A 26,726-nucleotide genomic window follows, 5' to 3' on the forward strand; every position below is an offset into this window, starting at 1 on the left:
GCAGGCATAAACCATATTACATCTGCCTTGAAGGCTATAGAAGAATGCCCTTCAGAAGCTTTACAGTAGCATTACTCAAAAATGGTATTTTGTCTACATTTGCCTTAAATACTTCCATCCAAAAGTAAATTCAATTATAAATTTCAGGCAAAAGATAAAATTTGTTCAGATGGGAAATAATGATCACAATGATCATTACGCATTATCACAATGATGTGTAAGACACAAGGGGCTTCCATTTTCATCTCTAAATGCAGTTTGTACCCCCATGCAACAAAAACGTCTTCCCCCTTTACCACATCTATTGTCTCCCTGGCAGAAATCAATATGCATGGACCACACAGCACACATCTAACAAACTCAGAGCTGCCCTGATGCACCAGACTCATGCAATTTCAAGTTATCAACATATCTAGCTTTAGTAACTTTCTTAAAATCAGAAACGAGGTACCTTCTTGTCTTTCAAAAGTCCACCGATATTCCAGCTGAACAGGTAAAACAGAGAACTAAACACAGAAGTGCCAACATATGTTCCATGAATTTATCTGGCATAACTTGAATAGAAACAGATCAACCAACCATTTTTATTTTCAGTAATATGCATACATAATTGTGTACAAAATCAAAATGTAAGTAAATGTGTACAAAATTCAAGTTGTTCTTGTATAAAATTTCCAAATGAAGTAATATTAACACTTGAAGCCACACAAGAAGAACCAAACTGCCTGCTAGCCACCTATTTCCTCTACTTCAAGTTAACTTGTTCGCATCTCTTGGAAAGATAAAACAAGCTGTCAGCATAAATCACACTTTTCACTCTGACAATCACAACAGTATGTCAGTCTCCCAGAAATAGGCAACTAGGAGGAGAGGTAATTAAAACATCAAAGTCAGGAAAAAACATTCTTCTGAACTTACTTTAAGAGATCAACTACTCCTAAATACCTGAGTTTGAAGTGGGGCTGGGGAAGGCCACTGCTTCAGGTGGCTGAGGTCGCTTTTTCTAGAGAAGTTTAAATCAGAACTAAACAAGGATCTTTTCCACAAAAAAGTCAAATGTTCACATAAGTACCTCTGATAAACTGAACTCTAATAGTCATCCTGGCCAAAAAAACTGTGGACAGTGAAAAAACCCTAATGCTTTGTGTCATTTTCTCAAACTCCTGTATGTTCCATGTTAGCTTCATTAAGAAAAAAGAATTTTTTTAGTAACAGGTTAAAAGCAGTAAGCAGCAAAAGTAACTTTTTGTTACAGCGCTGTGTTGTACTGACAATTCGTACAGTAACATCAATAAATATACTACAATTGCCTTTAAGATAGCTGATTAAAATCAAGTAATTGAGGTGTTTAGTGAATGATGGTGTTGCCCCTAAATACTGCCCCCAGGCCATACTGCGTGACTGCAGCAGAAGAACTTGGCAAGCTACACACAGATTGCATAAAAAAATAATTATCTTGGTTTCAAGAGGTGCCATTGTAAAAAAAAAAAAAAAATAAAGAAAAAAAAACCCAAACCACATGGCTGTTGTGACATACTGAAGATGCAACTCTCAGATATAAAGGACCTACATTTTCAACACTGGTTTAAGTATTGAAGTTTTAAATTGGGATGGCAAGTCCTAAAAATTGGGCCATATTAGTGCTAAGTGAAAGAATGCTGCATGATATCTACAATCACAACTTTTAAAAAGTGTACACTACAAACTATAAAAAAATAAATCATTTTACAGAACAGTTTCTATACAACAGGTGGGAGAGATTATGTCTTGCCCCAGAAATCCTTCCTCTTCTGAGCTCGTTCCAGTATCTGAGATGCAAGCGAGCTAGATGCTGCCGAGCGAGCAGAGATCTGAGACAACCTGTCATCTGTGAAGAAAGCAACAAGGGGAAAAAGTAAATAGGAAGACTAAATATACCTATTAAAACATAGCTGACATTCATGGCAGACTTCAAAAGTGCAAATATTTTTATGCCCTCTTTCACAATGGGTGCTAAAATAGTACCACAACACACTTCAATTTTATCACTTAGTAACTGACATGCTGGAGAAGAATCTCACTAGAAAACTATTAGGATGCTAGGTAAGTTTAACAGAGCTACATGCCCAGCTCTTGACAAACTCCAGAATGAGATCCCTATGGTCACCTGGGAATTGCCAGATTCTCCAAGTCATCTTTGCATTACTTTCCTGCATCAGAAGATCTCAGAAATTGTTCCTCTGCCACTGAAGTTTGTATAGACTAGACTCTGATAATAACACTTTCATGAAAGCAACACACTGCTCCAAGCAAAGCATGCAACCTTAGAACAACACATGACTTAAAATACCATAATCTATGTTGCCCAAAGAGCTCTTCTGTGCCAAACCCAGCTAGCGCACCACAAGCTGTTAAATGTGTTTTATGAAGAAAACAGGAAGTTTAACACAAAGACAAGAAGCAGCATGCTTTAAAACTGTACTTTTGGAAGGTCTTCCTTTTGAGTACAGGGTCTACTTTCATCCAGCAGAACTCTTAAAATTAAGCAGCCTCGATGCTGCTTCTCTGGTAAAGCACTACATTATGCTACTGCAGAAATGCTCTCTATGACCAATGACCTTAATTACACCCATTCTCCAGCAATAGGTTAAAAAGAACTGTATCACTACTTTCCAGCCCTCCCTACCAACAAAACAAATTTCCACAATTTGGTCCAAACAGGACCTGTACTTTGTCAGTGTTTCAATTAACTTGCAGCAGCATTTATAAATTCTTGAAATACAGTGATCCAAGCAGCCCATAACAGGCTCACACACTGCATAACAACTAGATTCCCATGTATGAGAAAACTGCTAACTGCACTTCTGCAGACAGACATGTCATTGGAGTAACTCCCAGGTTTGTATGTACATGAACAAATATGGACATATGAAATATCTGTGAGCTGGCGCACTTCACCTGTTTCTGAAAGCTCATACATCATCATTTGAGCTCAGCTCAAAGATAAAAAATAAAGACACAGCAGTTACAGCATTTAGTCTGTGTGCAGCAAGCTTGTGGGAAGCTGCAGAGTACTATAGGATTTTGTATGGTTTATGTAGATACACAGATGCTTGGCTGAGCCATCTGCACAACCCACACATTTTCCAGCCAACTGCAATGAGTAAAATAGAGAATCAGCCTGAACCTTGGTTAAAACCAAGGAGCAAACAAGCATAAGGGCTACAGAAAAAAGCTTTTGGTTGCCCTGGGGTGTATTTATAAATAAACTGCAATCAGATAGGAACTTGCTCTGCTCATACTCTAATCTAAACCAAACACAGGTGATTGTGACTGCACAGCACCACACCAATCTCAACCTCATACACCATGCTAAGAAACACCACATAGCAGTAGCTCAAGCTAAAGAGGCTACAGTGCCTTTAGTTGACTCACACTACTGAAACAGTTTATTTGTGTCTGCCCACAAAAAGGCCAAGATGCACTGGTGGGCTGTGCACTGGCTGCTCCCCCAGATTAACATTACAGTAAAGAGAAAAAAAGGCCAAAACAGCAATCAGAATAACAGATGCCATAAGTACCCCTAATAGACTGAGCAGAGGAACAGCTGTGAAAATTCAAGTCAGAGGAATCATTTTATGCTGCCTATCTGGTGCTGAAGTCTTACAAGCAAAATCTTTACCTTAAAATTTGTGGTACCTTTTCAGTTCCATCCAAAGTTACTGCAGCTACAAATTGGGCTGTGATTATTTTGCAGTTTGTCTCTGTTGCTATTAACACAAAGGCTTAAAAGTGTGTGGGGAAGAAACGATTTTAGGTAGAGAACTGAGCAAGCTACAGTAACCATATTAAGCCACAATCATCTATTTAATTTTCAGTTGCATTTATACCTTCATATTCATGCTTCAGATTATTAGGATGAACATTTTCAAATTATTTTGATGAAATATAATACAATGCAGTAGTTATTCATGCAAACACATAAACCAATATGAATTACTGCATTCAGAAACCTTTTGCATTAGTGCAAAAGTTAAAATTAATAAACATGATATACAATAATACTTTGGGACAAGAAATACCTTCATCATTATAGTTTCTTTCCTGAAGGGGTAACTGGAATGATCTCATTTTTGGATTGCCAACATTCCCTAAGACAGAAAATATCAAAGGAACAATTTTTAATCTTTTCAAAATACACAAAGGATAATATTTCATTTTAGAATTATTAAAAATGTTACATTATTTCCAAAACATGAGTCCTATAAATAGAAACCATACAAAAAACTCCACCGGACTCCTTTAAGCTGAGGTAAAATAAACTTACTCCACTGTATCCTTCTCAAGATACCTACCTTTGGTAGATGCTATAAGTTACTTAGTGAATTGCATTTAGTGAACTCGAGGTGCAGAGCTAGAACACAGTACCAATTCTAACCTCCTTCTGAGGAAAGTATCTGGATTTCACCATCCCATTTAACCTGACAACTACTCATTCCATTCAAGAGTGGAAATACTACTTCAGTTTAGCTCATCCTTATAATGTAAGGTTCAAGAAGTGTGGGACCTTCAGCAGCTCTAGAAAGTCTTTCTGGAATGCAGTCAAGCACATAAACTTTATTTCGACTAAGGGGTGAAGGATTCTTTTATTTGTCATGTCCCCAGTGGCCCTAAACATTGTTTAAAATCTTTGAATTGCGCCAGATTCCTCCTCAGCCAAGAAATGGCTTTTCTCAATACCAAATAAATCATCTATAGATGGCTTTTTTGTTTCCATATCCTGCAGAAATATTTAAGGAGCTTATCTCTCAGATATCCACAACTCCTGCAAAATACTACTATACCATAAAGGTACCCAGTTACACACTGCTGTTGATAATTGCAGCTGGAAAAGCATCACTGCATTTAGCTGTAGCCTGAAGATTAAAAACTACAACTGTTCATGCTAAACCAAGTTACTCTCATAATGAGTAAGTACTTATTGAAAATAATAAGGCAAAATTAGAAAACAGACCACTAGAATACAATGATATTAGTGGAATCTGAAACTAAGATGGAAAGTTGTACACATTTCCTCAGCAAGACTAAATATGTAGTAGAAAAGCTTTTGTTTACAAACAACAGATTCTTTGTAGAGTGTAAGGCAGCAAGCTCAGCAGTCTCTTGGCCTGAACACTGCATGAAGCCATTCCCATCCTGCAGCACTCTAATACAGCCACTTAATATCCCAAACCCACCATTATGTTGGAATTCTGGATCCTTGAGAGTCCCTCGAATACGACGAGAGGGACTCCAGCAGGGCATAGAGCAGCTTTTGGCTGACTTCTGCACACAAGGTGTAGAGGAACACTCTTGATGGGCTGAAGCAAAAGGAGCTTGCTGATCAGAAACTCTGTTAGCAGGCCACTGATCCTGTCTAAGCGGCAGAGGATCCAAAGTTCCCAGCCCAGCAGGTGGAGAGGTAAGGAGTGGCACAGCTTCCACTTCTACATCAGGCTAAAACACAATAGAAAGAAAATAATAAGAAAAAAAACAAAACCAAAACCCCACACAAAAAGCAAACATCTCATATACAGCCTTCCAGTACAGATCCTCACATACAGAAAATGTTGGCTTTACACTGTTACATTATACTTCTCATGAGGGTTCTGGAAGAGTAAGTATTTCAAGCCTGTGAGACAGCTCAAAGAAAATCTATTCCTAATAACATGGTTTGAAAGTAATCTAGTCAGGTCAAACCAAAAGCTGATTTGCTTCACAGCAGAAAACCTGTACTCTTAGATTTTAAATCAACATAACTAACTCCTCATGCAACTGTGTCTGCTTCTATTGCAGAACTTACTACAGCGATGTATGCAGTGAAATGCTGGTTGACTTTGTAGAACACAGACTAAGCACAACTTGACAAAAAAAAAAAAACCAAAACCCAACATAATTTTGAGAGGCAGACAGTTAAACAACTCCTAAATGTTTCTATCTTTTATTAACTATGCAAGCTACAAAGTAAAAGACACGCAGAGGCAAAGAAAAGCAAGAATGAAACTGTTATAGCACACCCTGTATCCTTGTATATAGGCACCTAACCTCTCCTTGAATTTCTTTCAAGTCAAGGAATCTGGACTGCGCCCTATGTCAGTAACTTTAATGTGGCGGGGTGGGGTTTGTTTGGGTTTTGTTTCATTTTGGGTTGGGTTTTTTTTTGTGTGTGTGTTTTTGTTTTGTTTTGTGGGATTTTTTGTTTTGCTTGGGGTTTTTTTAACAGATCCTGTGCATTTAGCAGAAAAAGCCAAAATGGAGCTCATCCAATCTCACTCCAATAGCCTCAACTCCTTTGCTTGATGCCTCCCAATAAATTCTTTATTCAGACATTAGCCTTTTTTAGTCACAGATGCTGCAAATTTTAGAATAGTAGGTGACAACTCAAGAAAAAAATTTATTAAATAAATTATTCATCATTAATTAAAAAGCACATTCCAAAAATGCATAATTGTAAGTCTCTTTCCTGGCTCACCCGGAAGGACCTTCTTTTTGAAGCTTCTTTTGCACCTTGCTTAGCTGAAGAAGGGTCTGTTCCTAAACCTCGTGTTCTCTGCTGTGAAGATGAAGACTTGAATTTTGGAGGAGACACTAGAACCGCACCTCCTATTGCAGTAGAGAAAATGAAAAATGCTTTATTAGCTTAAATAACCTAATAAATTAATTCATACATGTCTTTTTTGTTTTTTTAATTCTTGAAATACTACTTTGCATTTAAAAGTCTTTTACCAACAGCTGGGGTAGTGAGATCATGATGAGTCCTCTGAGCTCCACCAAGCGCTCTCAGCTTCGGGGTCGGAAGCCTGCCTCCTGTCCTTGAGGATACAGAAGAATCTGACACAGCTGCAGAAGCATTCAATACTAAGGCATTCTCACTGGAAAAAAAAAAAGAGAAATGATTAAAGGATTAGCTAAGGACTCAAGACTCTTACACTCAAGCTTTTTTTTTCTAATACATTCCTACAATGAAGCCTAGGGCAAGACAGTTGGGGCCATAAAACACCAACAGCCTGTAGCTAGAACATCTGCTTGCAATGGGAAGCCCTGGATTCCAGCCCTTGAGTCTTAGTTTCTGTCATTCTTTTTTTATGTCACTGGATAACACACATAAATAGTCTCAAGCTGCAAATACAGGCTTGCTCTGTCCCAACAAACCTTGAATGTATTGCTACACCAGAGACGCAACGGGAGGGCTGGAAAGAGCACACACCCAGGAAAGCTTTGAACCTGGTTGCCACCTCAGAGAGGGGAATGTGGGTTTGACTCTTTTCAGTCAATGTGGTGGAACTGAAACCAAGTATCCCACATTTATGCAACCACTCTAGCCTCCAGGTTATTAAATAAATCAGCAGTACCACTTCTGTCTTCTTCCTCCAGCCACATTTCAAAAGGAGGTGGTGGCATACCCGCACTGTGCAAGGAACCTGAACCTATTGCTGCACGCTAGACACACTCTGAGGACATCTAGGCAAAGAATGCCTCATTTCTAGCTCTCAAGCAGACTTAGATAACATGCAGGTGTTAAGCTGCTCTGCGTGGCCAAGTCCAGAGCATATCTCAGCACACACACCACCAGGTTACAGGATGACAGTAAACCTTCAGTGTCAAACAGAGACACATCCATGAATTAGATAATCTCTAGAATTAGACAGAAACTTCAGAAGGTTTTCAGGATATGGCTTTGAAAGCCTGCATTTAATTTCTATTTCACTCAAGCATCTGAACCGTTCTTTGTCTGGGTTTTGCATACAGGATATTATCCCTAAAGGAGACAATTATAATTTCTTACCTTTGATTCATGCTGCAACACCAAAGATAAAACCCAATGAGAAATACAAGATGCTTAGGTGGTGTGGTAACAAGGGCCAAAGCTATTCAGATTTAAGTATCTATGAAACTAAAATACTGTTCTAGCAAAAAAGAAAAAAAAGTATGCAAAACTTGCACAGTAAAAAGCCACAGACTCCTGTAACTGGATATAATCTGGATCTTTCAACTGCCAAATACAGTACTAGGCACTGTACTATGTACATACTGAATTGATTTCTCATTATTTCTAAATAGCCCTCCACCTTTTTCCCACCTGCGTTCACTAACATAATCACTGGTTATTACTGGATGCTACTTATTTTTTTTCTACCAAGTCATTTATCTTTGACCATGATTTTTTTTTCCTTAAGAAAAACAGATGCTTAAGTACAAGATTAGCATGTTTTCTATCCTTTCAGTCCTATCAATCCTACACGGTCTATCCAAAGAAAATTGTGAGCTTTAACTTTCAGTACACTTGGCTGCTGTGTAATGAACAGTCTGCTCTGAGAGGCCCATCGTTTTTATAAGTTTTGGAAAAAAAAACTCAAAACATTAGAATTGTTCACTTCTACAAACTTCTGTCCTGCATGTTAGAAATCCACTATTCTTAATGATCGATTCATTTTCATCAACCAGCTCAATGCCTTGAACTTTCTCATTCTTTAGCATTGTCAAAAACAAAAGTAGTGTCACATCGACTTATGCTCTCATAACTAAATCTGATTTAAAACCAAGAATTAGTTAACTTACAAATTTCTGAAATGTTAGAGGAAAAGATTCTATATATACATCACAAAAATGTTCATTGTTACCCCTCAATTTTTTTGTCTTCATTGGCATCCTTATTGTTTTCTTCTAACTGCTGAGCCACAACTGCAGCTTGTTCATCTTGTTTTTCTCCCTCTTCCGTTGATTGCTGATTCTCCCTTTCTTCAGTACCTTCTTGTTCACCCCAAGCTAAACGCCTTTTGACTGGAACAGTTAAAGCATCTGACATATCCTTCTTCTCAGTGCTGTCCTGGTGTGGCTGTTCCCTGGAGTCAGGGTGCTGCAGCATTTGTGGGCTTGGTGCAGTCTCTTTTTCAGAAACTCTAGGTAACAAAGAACACAGTGTTTCATACCACTGATTTGCATGATATACACATCTATGTAGAACACATTTATCCAGTTCAGCCCTTCTTCCAAAAGTACATCTCAGATATTAAAAAGTAGTAGAGTTGACATGATGAATGGTTAAATTTCCACTGAAGTTTTAACTGATGTTTAAGCACAATCCATCTTCAAACTAGATTCTATGAAAATTCGTTCTGGATTACCATTTCAAAAAATATAATGTAAAATTAGGGCTCTATTTCCAATTTAAACATCAAGTTAGATTATCAGAAGTGCTCAAAAAAAAAAAAAGTTCAGTATAAAGGGACTGTCTGATAGCACAATTTTGAAAGGCAAACAGTTTAGAAAACTCCTCTCTAGGCACAACTTTTGAAAGTGTTAAATTCTCAATTGCTCACAGAAATCAGTGCAAACTAGCCCAGTGCACAGAAATGACATCAGTAAGAGGATCTGCATTTTACAGGCAAAAAACCAAACCCATAAACCAAAAAAATTATACCATACTTAGTATCACACATAGTGTAATAAATATGCTTTTACATGTCATCCCCCAACCCTTATTAGGGCTACAGTCATGCAAATGGGTAGATGTCTCACACATACAGAAGGCAAGTACTGCACGTACAACAGTGTAAGTGGACTACAGACACAGGAATCCAAGGCACCGTTTTAAATAGCAGATCTCAAATAAGACAAAAATGGCTTTTTCTCTTCCTCCTTCCTTCAGCAATAGAGTCTGCACATTTTACGAAAATATCAATTCTGAATTTTCCTAGCAGTATCTGCCAATTCTGATGGCCTTCAAAGGAAGAAGAAAATGGATGTACACCATTCCAGTTCCTAAGTCTTTATCTTGGAACTAAACAGTGTCTAAGACTCAACCATAAGATTAATTAATCCTGACAAGAACACTGTTAACATCTCAATAGGCAAAACATATTTCATACCATTCCAGCAGCAAGCATAGTATTACCTCAGTAAGAGTCAGTGCGAAATTCCTCCAGACTTGATGAGACAGACTAAGGTTGACACACTAAATATGCATTTGTGGAGAATTATAAAGGAGCAACCTTCTCTTCTTTCAGAAGACTGGACTGTATCTCATTTTCAATTTGAGCACGTATCAACTGATGTATCTATGAGAAGGTAAATGCCTGCATCTGTTCTAGAATCGTAGAACAGCCAGGTTGGAAGGGTCCTCTTAACACCATCTGGTCCAACCTCTGGAGAAAGGGAGCCTAGATGAGATTATTGAGCACCCTGCCCTATCACATCTTGACTACAGTCAAACATCCAAGACCTGCAGCTATGCTAAGCCAATATTCGGCATTTTGCTCCATTTCAAAGCTGCACTATAACAGGCAGGAATAACAACCTTACCCAGCAAGATCTAGAGCTCTGATGTTGTTGCTGATGCCTTCTTCTGAGCTGGAATTTGAGGACACATCCCAAAGACTGTTGTTATCAGACAGGATCTGATTGAGATGGTCTCGGGAGAAGTGAGTTCCCTCTACTCGTTGCCTGTAAGCCTTTGCTCTTTCTCGAAGTTCTTTCACCTACACATCAAGGTTTCATAAGTTGCATGTTTGTTTAAAGTTCACCAACAGGCTATTATAAAGTATTTGCATTAGCTAATAGCAGCTACAGGAGAAAAGCAAATTACTCATAATACAGGGCCACCCACATCACAAACATCACATGCCGCAGTAAATGCAACAAAAAGAAAGCAAGCACAACAAAAGGGCGTATTTAGTAAGCATGTCTGAGCCATGTAGCCAAAGCAAAATTGTCAATTATTCATTCAAAGAGCACAAAAGTTATGCAGCCACTATACATAAGTTTTGTGCTGGATTCTAGCTTTCCCATCAGCACTCAGACACAGTGCTCCAAACACCGAAAGAGGAACATAGATGCAACCAACCTCCATATACCACATGGAATTTAGGGTGTTTTGAGAAGCCTAAGGAGAAGAATACAGAATAATTTTGAAATTTCTTATTTTTCTCTCAACACTGTATTGTTGGTACCACTCTTGTAACTTTACTTCAATCTAAGTAAGAAATTAAATACTAAAAACCTGTCAACATAGCTCTATGCTGCCTCCCTGAGATTCAGTAAAAAGCTGTAAAACAAGTACATCAGCACTGGTGTTTCACCAGTTTTTGCCAACCAGGAGGAAATTAATCTAGATTTCTAAGCATTAACACACAAAAATACATTCACCAATAATTTATGATTATTTCAAGTCAACAGATCTATGTGCATGTGTAACACTGAGTTTCTCTGCCGTGAACATTGCAACTGCCTCTAGCTACATTAATCTTATCTCAGCAAGGAGCTGATGATTACATGAGAATTCTTGGTGCGATTGTATCTAAGACATAATATCAAAATTTCTCTTTCTAGCCTATCAGTAACTGTAAGAATGAGACACAAAACTGTTCAGATGTCAGGTTTAGTCTTAAAAAATTAAAAGCAAAGCCCTCTCTTCAGACATTACACTGCTAATTATACACAATCGTTTTTATGGTTAAAACTACTTAAACACTCACACTGTCTTCTATCCCTCACCCAAACACAATTAAAGTGCAGGAAGAAAAAGCAACAGCAAAACTTTTATGTTTAAACTATTAAAAATAACTTTGTGTTATTGTGTGAATTCTGGCTCACTAAAAATTGGTTCACAGGAAATAAGTATTTTGTCAAAGAGCAGGAAAGTAATACTGACACTTCCTCTAGCACGTTTTTATAGCTTTTCTTATTTATTCTTCTTTCATGATAAACTTCACATTGTTCTTCCTGCAAGGAACAGCCAGTGGGCCAAATTCCGCTAAACCCACTAAAAGAAACTGGATGCAGCAGACAGAAATCCACTTAGCCCACACCAGCTAACATCCCATAATTCAACCGGCTAAGCTTCCAAAGAATAGCCCATTAAAAATATACGCCTGTCATTTTAAGAGGCAAGTTTGAGGTGCAAGTGATTTACTGGATTGTTCACTTGAAGTAGAAGAATGAAAAATTAATTATGATAGCCACAACCGAAGGAATATAAATCCAGACCAACAGGACACTGCAGGGAGGGGAAGAATACTATGTCTCCAGTGAATTGTGAAGAAGTACAAAGGACAACCATCTCCTTCAGTGACTCAGGGGTAGCATTATCTCAGAAGGACACAGGCCCCAGAGGGCCCTACTGTGATTATGAATTGCCCACATTAATTTTTCAAAAGCATAATTCAAAGAGATTTCTTCATTCAACTACTGGAAAGCAACCCTTAATAATGTATTGTAGAGTAGCAGTCTAGGAGTAATCACTATGGCTAAGGCCATACCAGGATTCTATTATGGTATGGTAATAATCAATATTATTATAGACCTGCTGGAGCAAGTCCAGAGGAGGGCCATGAAGAGGATCAGAGGGCTGATGCACCTCTCCTGTGACGACAGGCTGAGAGAGCTTGGGTTGTTCAGCCTGGAAAAGACAAGGCTCCAGGTACCTTCTAGCAGCCTTTCAGTACTTACAGAGAAATCTAGAGAGGGACTTTTTACGAGGTCATGTAGCGACAGGACAAGGGAAAATGACTTTAAGGTGACAAAGGGAAGATTTAGGTGAGATATTAGAAAGAAATTCTTCACTGTGAGGGTGGCGAGACACTGGCACAGGTTGCGCAGAGAAGCTGTGGCTGCCCCATCCCTGGCAGTGTTCAAGGCCAGGCTGGACAGGGCTTTGAGCAACCTGGTCTAGTGGAAGGTGTCCCTGCCCAGGGCAGGGGGTTGGAACTAGATAATCTTTAAAGTCCCTTCCAACCAAAACCATTCTATGATTCTATGATTTGCCTGTTTGGGATCAGAACTTCAGAAAGTTTGCTTTGGACCCAAAGTTACCCATGTGCAGTCCCAACTAAGAGAGCAACCAGACTGGATCAGTCAGAGCTTATCATCTAATAATCACTTACATTAAGCCAGAGTTGTTCTGTAGGCACCTTTGGCAGGGGTGAGTGTCAAGAACCCACCAGATGTAGAGGTTAAATACAGCTTTGAGAAACATTTCATGTCAGTGCACTAGTATGGGAACAGGTATGGAATCATGTAGAAACCAAAAGGATTGTTGGGCAGCCTACACCACAAATGGCCAAAGGACTTTTGTTGCTTTATAATAGAACTGATGCACTTGACACTTTTTTTCAAGTTATGCAGACTTTTATTAATCTGCTGTTTCTTTCTTATGTCTCTACTGTGAATGAAGTATTTTATTCAGTCCTACTCTTTTAGCCATACTGGATGCCATTTTGTATTCTTAGAACAAAAATATTGATGGATGCTACAAACAAAAAAAAAAAAGCCTGCCCAAGAATTGGGTCTATCAGGATTTTTATTCTTGTATTAGAGGTTTTAAGAAGTAACCCTGGTTTTCTTCCAACCTCTCCTGAAGACCAGAAAATTCCAAGCTTTAACCTTGCTCCTTGCTTTCACTACTCCCACAAAAAGTTTCTTATTAAGAATTATAACCATCAATGAAACATATGAAATATTAACAAGACAATAGCAAATTCAAAAAACTCCATGTAGAAAAAAAATCCCACACAGTAACACATTTACACAAGCTAAATATTATTATTTGTCTACTAGCAAAACTAGTTTGCTAAGCTGTCCTGGTTTTGGCTGAGATAGAGTAAAATTTCTTTACAGTAGCTCCTATGGTGCTATGTTTCAGACTTGTGCTGAAAACAGTGCTGATAACACAGGGATGTTTTCCCTATTGCTGAGCAGTGCTCACACAGAGCCAAGGCCTTTTCTGCTTCTCACCCGACCCCACCAGCGAGCAGGCTGCAGGTGCCCAAGAAGCTGGGAGGGGACACAGCTGGGACAGCTGACCCCGACTGACCCAAGGGACATTCCACACCATATGGTGTCATGCTCAGCATACAAAGCTGGGGGAAGAAGCGGGGGATGTTTGGAGTGACAGTGTTCATCTTCCCAAGCAAGCGTTAGGCATGATGGAGCCCGGCTCTCCTGGAGACGGCCGAACACCTGCCTGCCCATGGGAAGTGGTGAATGAATTCCTTGATTTGCTTTGCTTGCACAAAAAGGTTTTATTTTACCTATTAAGCTGTCTTATCTCAACCCAGGAGTTTCCTCACTTTTATCCTTCCGATTCTCTCCCCCATCTCCACACGGGGGAGTAAGCGAGTGGCTGTGTGGGGCTCACTGCTTACTAGGGTTAAACCATGACATATGCTCACAGGCATGGGATTTTAAGTTTAACAGACAGGAGAAATTCTGGTAAGTCCAATTATAAAATGCCTCTTTTATATGAGCTCATATTAGGATCTAAAGTAGGCATGCATACATAAAAATGTGTATTCAATCAAAATTGTGTTTGTAATTTAAGCACCTCTATCATCAATAAAATATTATTATAGTCTTCAAATGAATTTGGCTCTTCCAGCTACCCAGCATAACTTCTTCATTGAGAAGGCCCTAAAAGTCTTAATAATTCTTTTTTAATTCTTCATGCCTACTGCCAAGTGACTTGTTTCTAGTTTCCTGCAATTCCCTTGTCAGCAAGAAAATCTCCAAGGAAAGTCAGACACGTCCTAAACACTTATCTGAAGAGTGGTAATTTATTGGTTTCCCATACACTCTAATTAAATGCTCCGTAAGTCTTTGGAACTGCTGAAAATCTCTGAAATGCTGCAAATCTCTGAAACACGACCCATAAAGGATCCTGCTTGGTAAAGCAGAACATCCATTGTTCACTTGCAGTTTCCTCATTCTTTCCTTTGACTATACTGCAGTGACCCCTCCCAGCTGGCTGTGCCTCAATCTGCTCCAAGGCAATGTGTCCCTTTCCCTTTACTTGCTTAACAGCCAGTTGCTCTTGAAGCTGAGCACTGCTCCTGTTTTGAATGTTACTGATACAGCATCCAGTCTCCAAACTAAAGTCTTACATACCAGAAAAATGACATGATCTTCTACAGAAATATCCCGCATACCACTTTGTTGGGCTGCATGCAATAGTTCAGAATATTCTACTGCCTTAGTTACAGTAAATCCAATCCATACAGCAATATATGTAGAAAAAAAATCACTTGTTTTTAGTCCTCTAGTATCGTCTTGAGGCTGTTTTCACAGAATGGATTACTTCACGCATGCATACACAAAATCTGATCATGAATCATCGCATACTACTCTATAGTCTTAAAACCCTTGCACACTGAGTATTTTGTATATATTAAACATATATTTCTTTTTGCCTAAAAAGAAAATTACTTGCTACAGTAAGTCCATTGAGAAACACAGAACTGAATGCTACCACATTACTCCCGCAATTGTCAGAGAATGCTATTTTCAATCTCAAAGCCCAACACCCTAGAGCCAACTGGTCCAGTTCTACCTCACACAACAGCTTGTCCCAGTTGACAAGGAAACTCATGTTTTCAGGTAGTTGCCACACGTTTAGTAGCACACGGTATCTTACAAAGGCTCCCTCTATCAGCTGGGTGAAGCCTAAGTCAATTCAGTGAAAACTGACAGCTGCAGAACTAGCTCTAGCAGTTTCTTAGCATGCTGCTAACAGTACTGATTTTTTAGGAAATCATGCGCAATAACACTGCTAAGAAATCCTATGGTACTGAAGCCGATCAGCATTTTCAGAGTTCTGTCAAGGGAGTTCTTACATAACTGATCACAGGTATGGAACAACCTACAAGAAAATACTTACATTGGTTGAAATTTGCAAGAGAAATTCTCAATCTGATGTTGTGTAGGACTGAATTCAGCTGACTGCTTTAAATAGATTCAGCACAGCAAGCTAACAAACTGAGCCTGACTACCAAGCTGACCTAGGTTGATACATAAGTTGGCATTTTCCTTTTATTCCCTTGGAATCTCTTACCATCCAATTCTACAACTTGAAAAATTCTGCTTGCTAAAACCTGGCTCAACATCAATGCCAAGGTTATCTGCTCCAAGACACTCTGTTCTGAATCATTCTGACTGTAAGGGAAACAGAACTCCTCCTTCACTTTGGATGTCACATTTGTATATTCTTTAAGTCAGAGCATCTCTTCTTTTTCTTGCTATATATTATACTGATTTGCACAACCTAATTGCCTTTGTATACTCACCTTTGGAAGTATTATAATCTCAAAACTGTATCTTATAAACACTACAATTCAAAGTCTTTTGCATCTAAAAATCAAAATACAAATCATACTCAGGCTTCAGATTTTTTAAGAATACTCACCTGGTTGGGAACTTTACTCTTAATACGAGACCAAGCTCCATCTTTGTAGAAATACTGGGCTGGAGACAGAAATTTTGACCTATATTCAGTGTTCATCTTCCTAAGAAATCAAGAATAAGAAGAGGAAGAAAAAGACAGAAAGAGTAAAGCTTGACATCCAGAATACTCTTTAAGGGCACTTTTAAAGTTATATCAACAATCATAAGTATAGTTGCACTTAAATGCCAGTGCTAAGATGTGAAAAACCACAACTCATCCATACCAACACAACTAGGAAAGTGTGAAAAATCTCTTTCACTGTTGGTGGCTCTTCAAGTAGTTACTCCTCCTGTTTTTTACCTCACAACCCTTCTGCCAGAAGCTTTTGCCCTGACAGCCAAATCAGCACAACACAACACACACATAAGCGTCAATTACTTCAATGCAAAGTGCAGCATCTTGGTTTAAGTCACTGATGATAGTGCATTTAAGTAAAAATGCCTGGTTTGGCACTAATGTGTCTGAGACATTTCCTTCTATGAACTCCACTCTAAAGGCATTCTGCATATGGGTGCAGTGAACAGTGGGGGCTAGAAACATCTGACTACCAGAACAATGGTCAGTATAATTCATCTGTGTCCTACTGGCTTTGATTTTCAGAAGGCTTCAGTACTTGAAAAGATGGATCCATTTTCCTTTCTGCCACACACATACAAAGAAAAATTAACATCATCTAACCTATAGCAGGCAATAAGCAATACTTCAAGTTTTTAAGCACTGAACTGAGAATTTATCAGCTTAAATTTGAAGAGATTTTTGTTTTTAATCTTGCTTCAGAACATTACTAACTTTATTTTAATATATTCAGCACTGAGAGAAAAAGCCCTCTTTTTCAGTCCTTCTTTGGAAACAGACCATGAAAGCCTGAAGCCAGAGAGTAAAATGCACCTTGTACAAAGAAATATAGCAATGAAAAAAAACCCAAAACCCTTTATGTTTAAAATTTCTTTCAATACATCCCTTTCTTTGAAACTGACAGAATTCCTTCAGTTTTGGTTGCAAAACTAATGGATTAGCTCAAAAACACATCACTGCTGTGTCTTGATCCCAGTCACTCTGCTGGAAAAGCAGGGCATGCAATGCAGCTTGCATAAGAAGTGACAGTCCTGTCTACATATTCAGAACTTGTACATTTTGACAGCTATCTGCCCAGTAACTGTTTTGGAAACTTTTGTGCTACCACATTGAAGGCATAAGAGGCAGAAATTTGTCCTTAAATGAAAAGAAGCCATAGCAAATGATCAAGAATTTTACACACTACTCACTGCAAAATTAACTATTATCTTCTACACCAAAAAGCTATGAAAACCAGTCGCAGGTTTTAACTGTACCATCTCCACTTTTTCATAAAGAAAATTTATTTCACAGAATTTTGAGTGATCATTTTGTAATTATCTCCCAATATCCAACAGCATTCAGACTTAGGTAAGTCTCCTCTTCCATCTTCAATCTAATGCCTAAAAACTACCAGAAAGTGAATGAAAGCAACCACTGAGACATACATTAACTACAAAGGCAGCAGAGATGGATTAATTTATGCGTTTTAAAACCTGGATCCATTCTGGGCTTTTATTTCTCTTGGTGTATCTCAGATGTGTGGAGAATGGAAATGAGCTCAGTTCCTGCAATGTAGGTATGTGGCAAAAGAAAAAGATACTTTGATAGCGCTAAGTAACATATAATTTCATTTCCATGCTTGTCAGATTACCCTAAATGGGACCGATTTCTTTACTTCGCTTTACCTCATGTGTTTGCTTTTTTTACTCCAGGACAGAAGGTGATACAGACTAGAAAAAGCAGACATCAAGTACAATCATCACAGTTTTAAGGCATGAAGCAAGCACAGGAGAGGAGTTTAAAAGGTGAATACAACTTCCAAAGCACTCGCTGAAAGTTTAGCTGCACTGCAACAATTTAATGTCATTCATGTTAAATGTATTAATAATCATATTATTGCATCAGAAGGTTCAACTGAATGAGTATGATTACAAAGCTTCCATTTCCACTTCACAGAGAAGGGGATGGAAATTAACAACGTTTGGATGTACCCACATGAAACTCAATCCCAGCACTGCAAGGGGGCATTCGCTCCTGCGACTGCAGCATGGCATAGTTTTGTCCATCATTCGAAGTACTAGGGATAAGGCTGCTGTACACCTAGTCACTAGGCTAAGTTTTCCTATTTTATACATACCCATGACTTGCATGTAAAGAGAGGGGCTTTGCATTGGTATGTTGCTTATTTTTTTGTTTAGGATGTTTCTGTTCTGATTTCCCTTGTTTTGCTGCATCTTCTGCTGGCTTTTGAAACGGTTCTTCCCTCTTACTCTAAGGCAAAGATAATTTTAAAAATACCATATTAGCTACCAATCTGAAACCCCTTGTACTCCTTTTGACATCGAGCTTTCACAAAAAGTTGATTTTATTTTAGTTAGCTGCTTTGCATATTTAATACAAACAAGAATATTACATTACTTTGTTAATACAAACATAAACTAGCAAAATGCCAAAGCTAAGATTCTGAGTGCAGCGTTCAGTTAGTTAGATTCTGTACATTTTACTAAATGAATTTAACACGAAACACAAAAATAAAATAACACAATAGCTGTGCATTCTAACCTGAGTTGTGTAAGACTTAACATGTATATTTCTGGAATTTGTAATAAATAAAAACCAAAACAAAACAGAAAAAACCACACCAAACCTCTTAGCTTAATAATCAAGCAATATAAAGGAAATTATAAACCAAATTTTTAATTTGCTGTCATTTATAAAAGGTCAGATTGACCTATTCTATTTTCACATCAAAGTTATTTTTTCTTCTCGCTTATTTTATCATCTTGGAAATCTCATGCATGATTTCTTATTCTGCAAGAGATCCTCACAGATATTGTTCAGATTCAAGGGAAAAAAAAACAACCAAACAACACAACAAATACAGAGCAAACCCCACCAAAATTATCAAAAACTTTTCCAAGATCAGAATAGAGGTATCGGTACAAACAAAAAGTGTTTTAGACATTTCCACCAAAATTCCCTTCTCGTGTCTTCTCTTCCTTCCCTTTATTAGCTCTCTTGAGAAAACAGAACCTGAACTTCCAGTATTAAAAGCAAAGAAATGCTTCCTGAAAGCCTCATGTCTTCTGCTAAAAGAGGTTAAAGGGGACATAAAATTCCTCATTCCGAGATGAGATTTAAAGCACTGGGCAGGTCTGAGTTTTAAATGATGAAGCCCCCAAGTCAACAATCATCTTTACCTTTGAATCTGGTAAAACAGCCAGACCCATCATTCCTAAAATCGCACTCAAGTTTGTCCAAGCCAACAGCAAGACAAGGAAATGCAAGGCCTCACACAACCAAATTACTTTCATAAAAGACATTTTAATGTTTTGAACTGAGTAACAGAGCCTACATAGGCTACACAATGTCCTGTTACAGCCCTATGCTAAATAGTACCTTTCTACCTTTCAACTTATCAAGGCAAAGGGAAATGAATTGTAACCCTTCCTCCATGCTGCTTCAAATTACAACTATTGGCTGAAAATCAGTTCCAACTGTGGTATCTTCCACACATCAAAATATTTGGTTTTTATTCACACTGTGTCTGATTTATGAGATCCAAAAAATTCCAGACTCCCCCATCCAGCCCATCCAGCCCTCCTGCATACCAAGAGACTACACTGGTACCAATGAGAGTATAAATCAGAGATTTACATTTCAGAAATGGTTCTCATGACTAAAATGAAAGTTTCAATTTAAAAAAAAAGGGGGGGGGGGGAGAAAACCCACTTGAAAACTCATAAATTAGGGTGACAGGAAAAACATACTGAAAATGTCACTGTAAACTCAACAAATGCACTACAGAAACTACAGAACCCACTACAGAAACCCCTAAGACCACACAGAGCTGCAGAGTGTTAATATTTTTAGTCTTTTATAGCAAAACCACTACTGAGTCCAGCTCTTAAATGTAACTAAAAACATTTCAAAATAAGCTCACCACTGCATTCTAGAAAAGAACAATCACAATTACAGAAGTATACTAATGCCTTTCTTTTAGGGAAATATTTACTTGTTCACAAACCGGGAATTCTTTCTCTTCTGAACCACCTCTCTCTTGTGGACCCTTAACAGGAGGAGACCCTTTGAAATTTCTCTCACATGCAGTTTCAGAAGTAATTGCAGGAGTTTTACCTGTGTTGCAAATAACCTGGGGGGGGGGGAAGAAAACAAACAAAGGTGTGATTTGTTTACCTTAAGGCTAAATTTTCAAAATCAGTTAACCAATTCACGCAAATACGTTCACGTATGAGCAGAGAGACAGCTGTGTACAAATATAGCATGTGCGGACTAATTAACTTCTAGGACAAACTGAAAAGAAACTATATCTGATAAAAGCACATTAAAAAGTGACTGAGTCAGACACAGTTAAACCTGTGGTTAAGCGCTGTTCTCACTGAAGTTCACCAACAGACGTTTTGTTCATTTGGAAAGACAGTTCACCTTCACAGTTTGGATGGATCCAAAAAATATGTAGGATCATATTTTTTCAAACATATGCCATAAAACTTTCCTATGAGTCCTCAGCACATGTGCAGTCCATAAGTAACAAACAACTGTTCTGTGTTTTAGGATTGGATGTTTAGGGCTTGGGTAATTTGAGCTACCCACTATTTTCCAATCAAAACTGTATTATAAACCAAGGTAGAGAATTCCCCTAATACATGGTCAGGTATCATCTTATCATGGGGTGCTGAATTAAAAGACCACACCACATGTCACAAGCATACACTTTCCCCAGCTTTCCTATAAGACTTTAGGTCTGACTTATAACCTAACTTGGGTAACTTTGATATTTTTACAGAATCTCTTCAAGGGAAAGGTATTGCCATTATTCAGTATTCAGATGTATTCTCCATCATATCAACAGAAATCTAACAAATATCAGTTTGTTAATAGGTATAATTTTTATCAAGAAATTCTAATCTTAAATTTAAAACCTCCAAACATTTATACATGTTTGGATTTTCTCTGAGTTTTATTTATCCTATGATTTACAGTGCCTACAGATTTATTCTTACAGCTTATTCTGAATAAGCTGTGAAAAAAATTTGCTCTTTTAGATTTCAGTCTTTCTTTCTTCTGAAACAGCACAATGTTCACCAGCATGAATAATGAAATTATCAAACTGTATAAGAGAGTAAGAGAGCACAACATTTGTAGTAATCCCAACAATGTAGGGATTGCATTGTGAAGAAGTGAAGAAATGCAATACAAAATAAAAGCAGAAGTGCCTATTTTATACTGTAAAATGACCAAAAGACAGGCTGACTCTCCTGTGTCCTTATCCCAGTAACAGTGAATTGAAAACACAAAGCAGTCTCACAACCAGAGTTACTCTTCGTGGTCTCGTTAGAAATAGCAGCATTCCCAATCCCACCAAGTCCAAAAACTCATGAGATATATGAAAATGCCACAAGAGTATCATAAAATCAGAAGACTCCTCTTTTAAACCTAAGTGCTCCTCATGAAACAAAAAAAAACCACTAGAGAGATGCACTTTAGATCTTCGAAGTATATAGGCACAGAGACGGACACTGTGAATAAGAAACTGTGATAACCCATAAAAGACCATGAGAATAAATAGTGAAACCTGAATTATTTCAGTGGCAAGACATGTTGCAACACAGAACACCTGAACATTCCTCTGTTATTAGCTGTGTACTACACAACATAAAAATGGTAAAAGTGAAAGGTAACACTGAGTAGGATCTTAGAGCTCCTAAGGTAAATTAATGCAAAAAGAAGAAAATGGTCCTGTTATAAAGGATGGAATACAACCAGGCATAAGGAGAATGAGTAACTAGACATGACTACAATAAAGAATAACAGGAAAACAAATCTAATTATACCGTACTTTTGTATATTAAGAAGAAAAAAAAAAAATCATCCAACAACATTCACGTTTGTCATTCCCCTGCCAGAAGCGGAAGAAAGGAAATCTTGGAAGGTAAGCAACTTTGCTGATATATAGAAGAAAGTATTCATTTACTTTTTGGATTCTTTAAAGTTACCTGTTCAGCTGCAAGTATCGGTGACTTTTCATGAGGACTCTTCCAAACAAATTGGCTTTGATATTCAGAATTTCTGGGGAAAGTATATAAACGTGGAATATTCATGCCTGCTTTCCTCTGAAGGACTCTGTGTAGCTGACAACAAAGAAAAAAAACCCCACTGATGGTTCCCTTTCCTACAATGTCTGGCAAGTCAGGCATCTTTCAATGCACCACAGTTTGGCTGTATGAATTAAATGAATGCAAAGTACATTTTCTCGTTATAGCAAACAACCCCAACAATGTATTATTGGCTAAAATCTTGTTTAAATGAAACCAATAGTGATGGCACATGAAGGGCAAATTCCTATTGACCTAAGCGGAACCAAAATCTAGTCTCAAAAGTACAGTTCTCCCAACAACAAAGCTACAACATGGAGTATCAAAATACAGAACTAAGGAGAGAGTTAGACAATAGAGGCTGATGTACGTGCATTAAATTACTTCAAGTATCAGATTAATAATTTCTAAACTGGCCAATCAAAAATAATTTACATCTTCCCTTACCCCATTACCCATTTTTTCTAATTCCTTTTTTGGAGATGAAAATGCTTCATTTTGATTTGGTGGAGCTGCAGAGGGCGATTTCTTCATGTTGTTTTCTGCAACGGCAAGAGCTGTTTCACCTCTAGAATCTACCAAATGTGACTGAACTTCTGGGGGGAGTCTGGGTCCTTCTGGTGTTTCTATATTTTCCCTATTCACATCATTGCTGCTGTGATCTGCATGCACCTCTGCAGTCCTAAGAGCTTCAGTTTCAAGTGGGTCATTCAAATCACAATCTGCTGTCCATTCAAAGTACTTTGAAATCTGTGGATTATGGTAAGGCACCCTTCTCTTGGAAATGAAGTTTGGTTCTCTTGTGATTCCTGAAAAAGACATACTAGGTTTAACAAAAACATTCTATTGAAGACTTAGTTTATTCTTGTAATAGAGTGATACAATAAGTCTATCATACAACTTATTAGAAAAAAACTATTTTAATATCTTTGAGTGATGACAGCCTATGAATTATGGCAACAGCTGTGAAATTCTTTTTTCCTATTTGTGAACATCTTTCCTTTCCACTGAAGAAAGGCAGGAACATGGTGCTCCAGGACCATGTTGGATAAAACCCTACAAAGCAAATATGGCCACAGGACAACCTTCTGCAAATTGATCCTAGGAGTTGAACAACAATAAAATTAACACAGCCAGTAAAAGAATGTGGTTAACACAGATACAGAATAACCAATCTGCAATGCTAGAGTATGCCACAAACATTTCTCATTACACATGCACAATACACCTGAACAGGTTCTCGCTGGTCGTGACAGGACAGTGACAGATACTCATCCATCTAACACAACTCTGATTTAAAACCATCTCAGATAGCTGGTGACTTTTTACAGTAAGAACACAAAACCAATTCCAAAATTGTAAAAAGACTGTGACTAAACCAGCTATCAAGTTATTTTAAAGAATTGCTGGCCTTGGCAAACTCAGACGAAAATAAAATTACCGCACCATTTTAAGACGACAATTGAATGACTGAACGCATTTAAAGCAGGAAATCATAATCCAACTGCAAAGCGCTCAGCTGTGACAAAAAAATAAGCGAAGGCCCCTAACTGACTAAAGAAACACTTTCTAGGAGAGTAAGAAACTCCTATCTCATGAAAATCTACATAGAAAAAGAGAGAACAAACAATGGTGAAAGGTATGCAGAACGTCTGGATGTCCAACTACACATACAGGTAGTAGGAAATAATTCCAGTGGAAAAACTCTGGAAAAGTATCAGAGTACCAGCAGCTGTTAATTTCTTGGGGTGATGGTCCAAGTCATTCTTAAAATTGCCAACTAAGTGTTTCAACTGGAAGAACTGTAAGTGAACTATCAATGACAATTTGCAACTCCTATGAGGTGCCAAGAGTGACATTTGAAGATGTACATGGTCAAAGGGCCAGAAAAAAGGTGGGAGTGAAAATGAACACAAAGATGTAGGAAAACTACACCAAGCACAAAAACACTGCTACAACATGAGCAGGGGAAACTGCTGTATTGCCAACTCACGAATTCATTGCAAGTCTTGCAAAATCTGCAGTTTAGTTTGACTGGAAAAGAGGCATCGATTACAATTTGAAAAAGAACTTAGCATGTTTAAATGTTCAGCAGTTGTGGAATTTATACAGGTACCCACAGACAGACCCACGTGCTAGGGAAAAGCAAAATTAAAAAAATATATGTATTTTGCAGTAATGGAAAAAAGCAGTAATGCATATAAAGCATAACGCTTAGGAAGATTAAATTATTTATTAAAATGTCTAGCATCTCAACTAAAACCAAACCCTACTCCCAGTGGTTGGTTCTTAATTACCAGGCTGTAATTTGGAATGCGTATGTTGTAGGAATGAGTATACTGGACTGTCAATTACACAGACTGTGTAGTGCAGTTGCACTAGATTGCAAATGTGACACTGCGATAATTCCTATTTTTTACTGCTTCTTTTCAAAGCACTGCAGTTGTCATCACCCTCCAGCCTACTCCTACTCCTCAACTCCCTACAGGCCTTTGAATCCAGATGCCGTTTCCTTTGTCTTCTACTTCCCAACCCCACATTTTCTTGCCACAATAACATCTACAACCCCTAACTCCTATAATGCAGCACCGCAAGCTTTTCCATTCAATGCTCATCTTTTTTTTTTTCAGTTAGCTGTCCCTGTTAGTTTTCATAACAATTTTACTTTATATAGAATTTTACCCCAAGTTAGTCTCCTTTTAAATAGAGAATTTTACTTACTGTTTCCATGCTCCACAGGTAACCCAATGTCTCCTTCTACACACCCTGTATGGGTTAACACTGCATCTGTGCTTCATGTTTGGGACTTGGCTTATGCTGCATGTCAGAAATCATGTATTTTTCAGGTTTTAAATAAACAGCACTAACATTAAAGGAAAGTTTTAGTGTAGCCAAAAAGAATATGGCATCCAGAAACATACTCTAAATGATGACCAGGAATATATGTTAACTGTATTAAGTGCATGAACTGCAAACATTACCAGCTCACTGTGGCCATGCACTCAATCACAGCAAACCTTTCTAGGCTTACTACAGCCCAGCTCATCCTTATCAGAGTCAGCTCGGATTTGCAATCAATAGGGCAGCTTTCCAAGCCACTTGCTTACCAAACTGATCTGATCGAAGTCCTGCCCACAAGGATTTCTGCTGTTCGGACGGGCTACAAAACTCTGGGGTTTTCCATCTGAAGTTTCTCTTATATTCACTCAGCCCCTGCAGCAAACAGAGAGGTGTCTGTGAAGTGACCGGTGCACATCCTGCTTCCCGGCGTCTGTTGGCAACAAATCTCCAAGGGGAAAAACACCAAGAAGGCCGCAGCAGGATTCAGCTATGCCAGCAGGTTGCTATGCATCTGCAAACAACTCCCCTTCCCTTCCCTCCGAAGAGCAGAAACTACTTGACTGCTCTGCGGAAAAAGCGAGGAATAATTTCACGCACAAAAAGTATGCAAAAAACTTGCTTACATCTTTAAACGAATAAAGCTTCAGGAACAAACACAGCCAGAACCCGCTGTCACCCACACGACTGAACTGTTTCTGTCTTTATTAGCTCCTTAGCGCAAAGGTCCCCCCTTTCCCGTCTCGCCGGTGGCACCCCAGAAACGGCTGCACCCTCTCCCTCCTCCTGCCGGCCGCAGAGGCCCGTCGGGGTCGCTGCCCACCTCGCCCGGGGCCCTGGCCGCCGGGGCGCGCCCACAGACATACAGACACGGATACACGAACACACACACACACACCCACACACACCCCCCACACACACACACCCCCCCACACACACCCCGCCGCCCCGGCCGCAGCCCGGCAGCCTCGCCCCGCCTCACCCTGAAGCGCACGGGCATGGCGGAGCACTGGCTGCCGGGCCGCAGCCGTCAACACCGCCGCTCCCTGCCAAACCCGCCGGCCCCGGCCGGCCCGCCCCGGCCTGCCACACCTTCCCTCTCCTCCCCTCACCTCACGGGGCGCCTGCGCGGCCGCCCGGCATGGGGCGGGAAGTGCCGCGCCGCCGCAGTTTGTCCTCTCGGCTTTGCTTTCGGGGGCCATGTTGGCCGGGGGCGGTCGCCTCGTTCCCGGGGGGCGCTGCTCTCGGGGCTGTGTCGGCCGGGTGCAGCCGCCGCGTTATCCATGTTGAAAGTCTTTTCCCCTGCCTGCGGCAGGATAACGGTGTTGTATCGCCGTTACCGTGTGTCTGGGGAAGGACGACGGGGAGGCGTATGCGACCACCGGCGTGTTAGCAGCGCGGGGCACTTGGTGCTAATGCAGCGCAATGCTAACAGGGTACTGAACGGCTGGTTAAAAAAGAAACGCGTGTCCGCGCTCGCAGCC

The 26,726-nt window shown here is 39.1% G+C and overlaps 1 protein-coding gene across 6 annotated transcripts; it reads right to left on the minus strand.

The window, feature by feature from the left end:
- Positions 1 to 558: 558 nt before the first annotated feature.
- MDM1 (Mdm1 nuclear protein) lies at positions 559 to 26,523 on the minus strand. 6 transcript variants are annotated; one of them, XM_030480277.1, is made up of 15 exons: positions 26,355 to 26,520; positions 25,512 to 25,617; positions 22,852 to 23,213; positions 22,306 to 22,440; positions 20,316 to 20,441; positions 18,426 to 18,559; positions 16,193 to 16,292; positions 10,862 to 10,900; positions 10,321 to 10,496; positions 8,640 to 8,918; positions 6,745 to 6,890; positions 6,491 to 6,621; positions 5,217 to 5,475; positions 4,062 to 4,130; positions 559 to 1,867 (listed from the first exon to the last, which is right to left on the minus strand). In XM_030480277.1, exons 1-15 carry the CDS (start codon positions 26,442 to 26,444, stop codon positions 1,761 to 1,763), a joined length of 2,259 nt encoding a protein of 752 aa, XP_030336137.1. In that variant the 5' UTR covers positions 26,445 to 26,520; the 3' UTR covers positions 559 to 1,760. The 6 variants fall into 6 exon arrangements, with proteins under 6 accessions (XP_030336137.1, XP_030336135.1, XP_030336139.1 ...); XM_030480275.1 differs by having other exon boundaries at positions 20,304 to 20,441; XM_030480279.1 differs by having other exon boundaries at positions 20,304 to 20,441; positions 26,225 to 26,359.
- Between the last annotated feature and the right edge of the window lie 203 nt (positions 26,524 to 26,726).

This window comes from Strigops habroptila, chromosome 3 (assembly GCF_004027225.2).
Source record: "Strigops habroptila isolate Jane chromosome 3, bStrHab1.2.pri, whole genome shotgun sequence".
NCBI lineage: Eukaryota > Metazoa > Chordata > Aves > Psittaciformes > Psittacidae > Strigops > Strigops habroptila.

What these genes read in the sequence shown, in the direction of transcription:
- MDM1 (XM_030480275.1), bottom strand. Translation starts at nt 26,444, where the DNA reads ATGGCCCCCGAAAGCAAAGCCGAGAGGACAAACTGCGGCGGCGCGGCA. An exon ending in TCTTTACATGCAAGTCATGG is followed by an intron (nt 16,293 to 18,425) that starts GTATGTATAAAA and finishes TTGATTTCTTAG; the next exon opens with GAAGATGAACACTGAATATA. An exon ending in AAGAAACTATAATGATGAAG is followed by an intron (nt 1,868 to 4,061) that starts GTATTTCTTGTC and finishes CTTTCTTCACAG; the next exon opens with ATGACAGGTTGTCTCAGATC.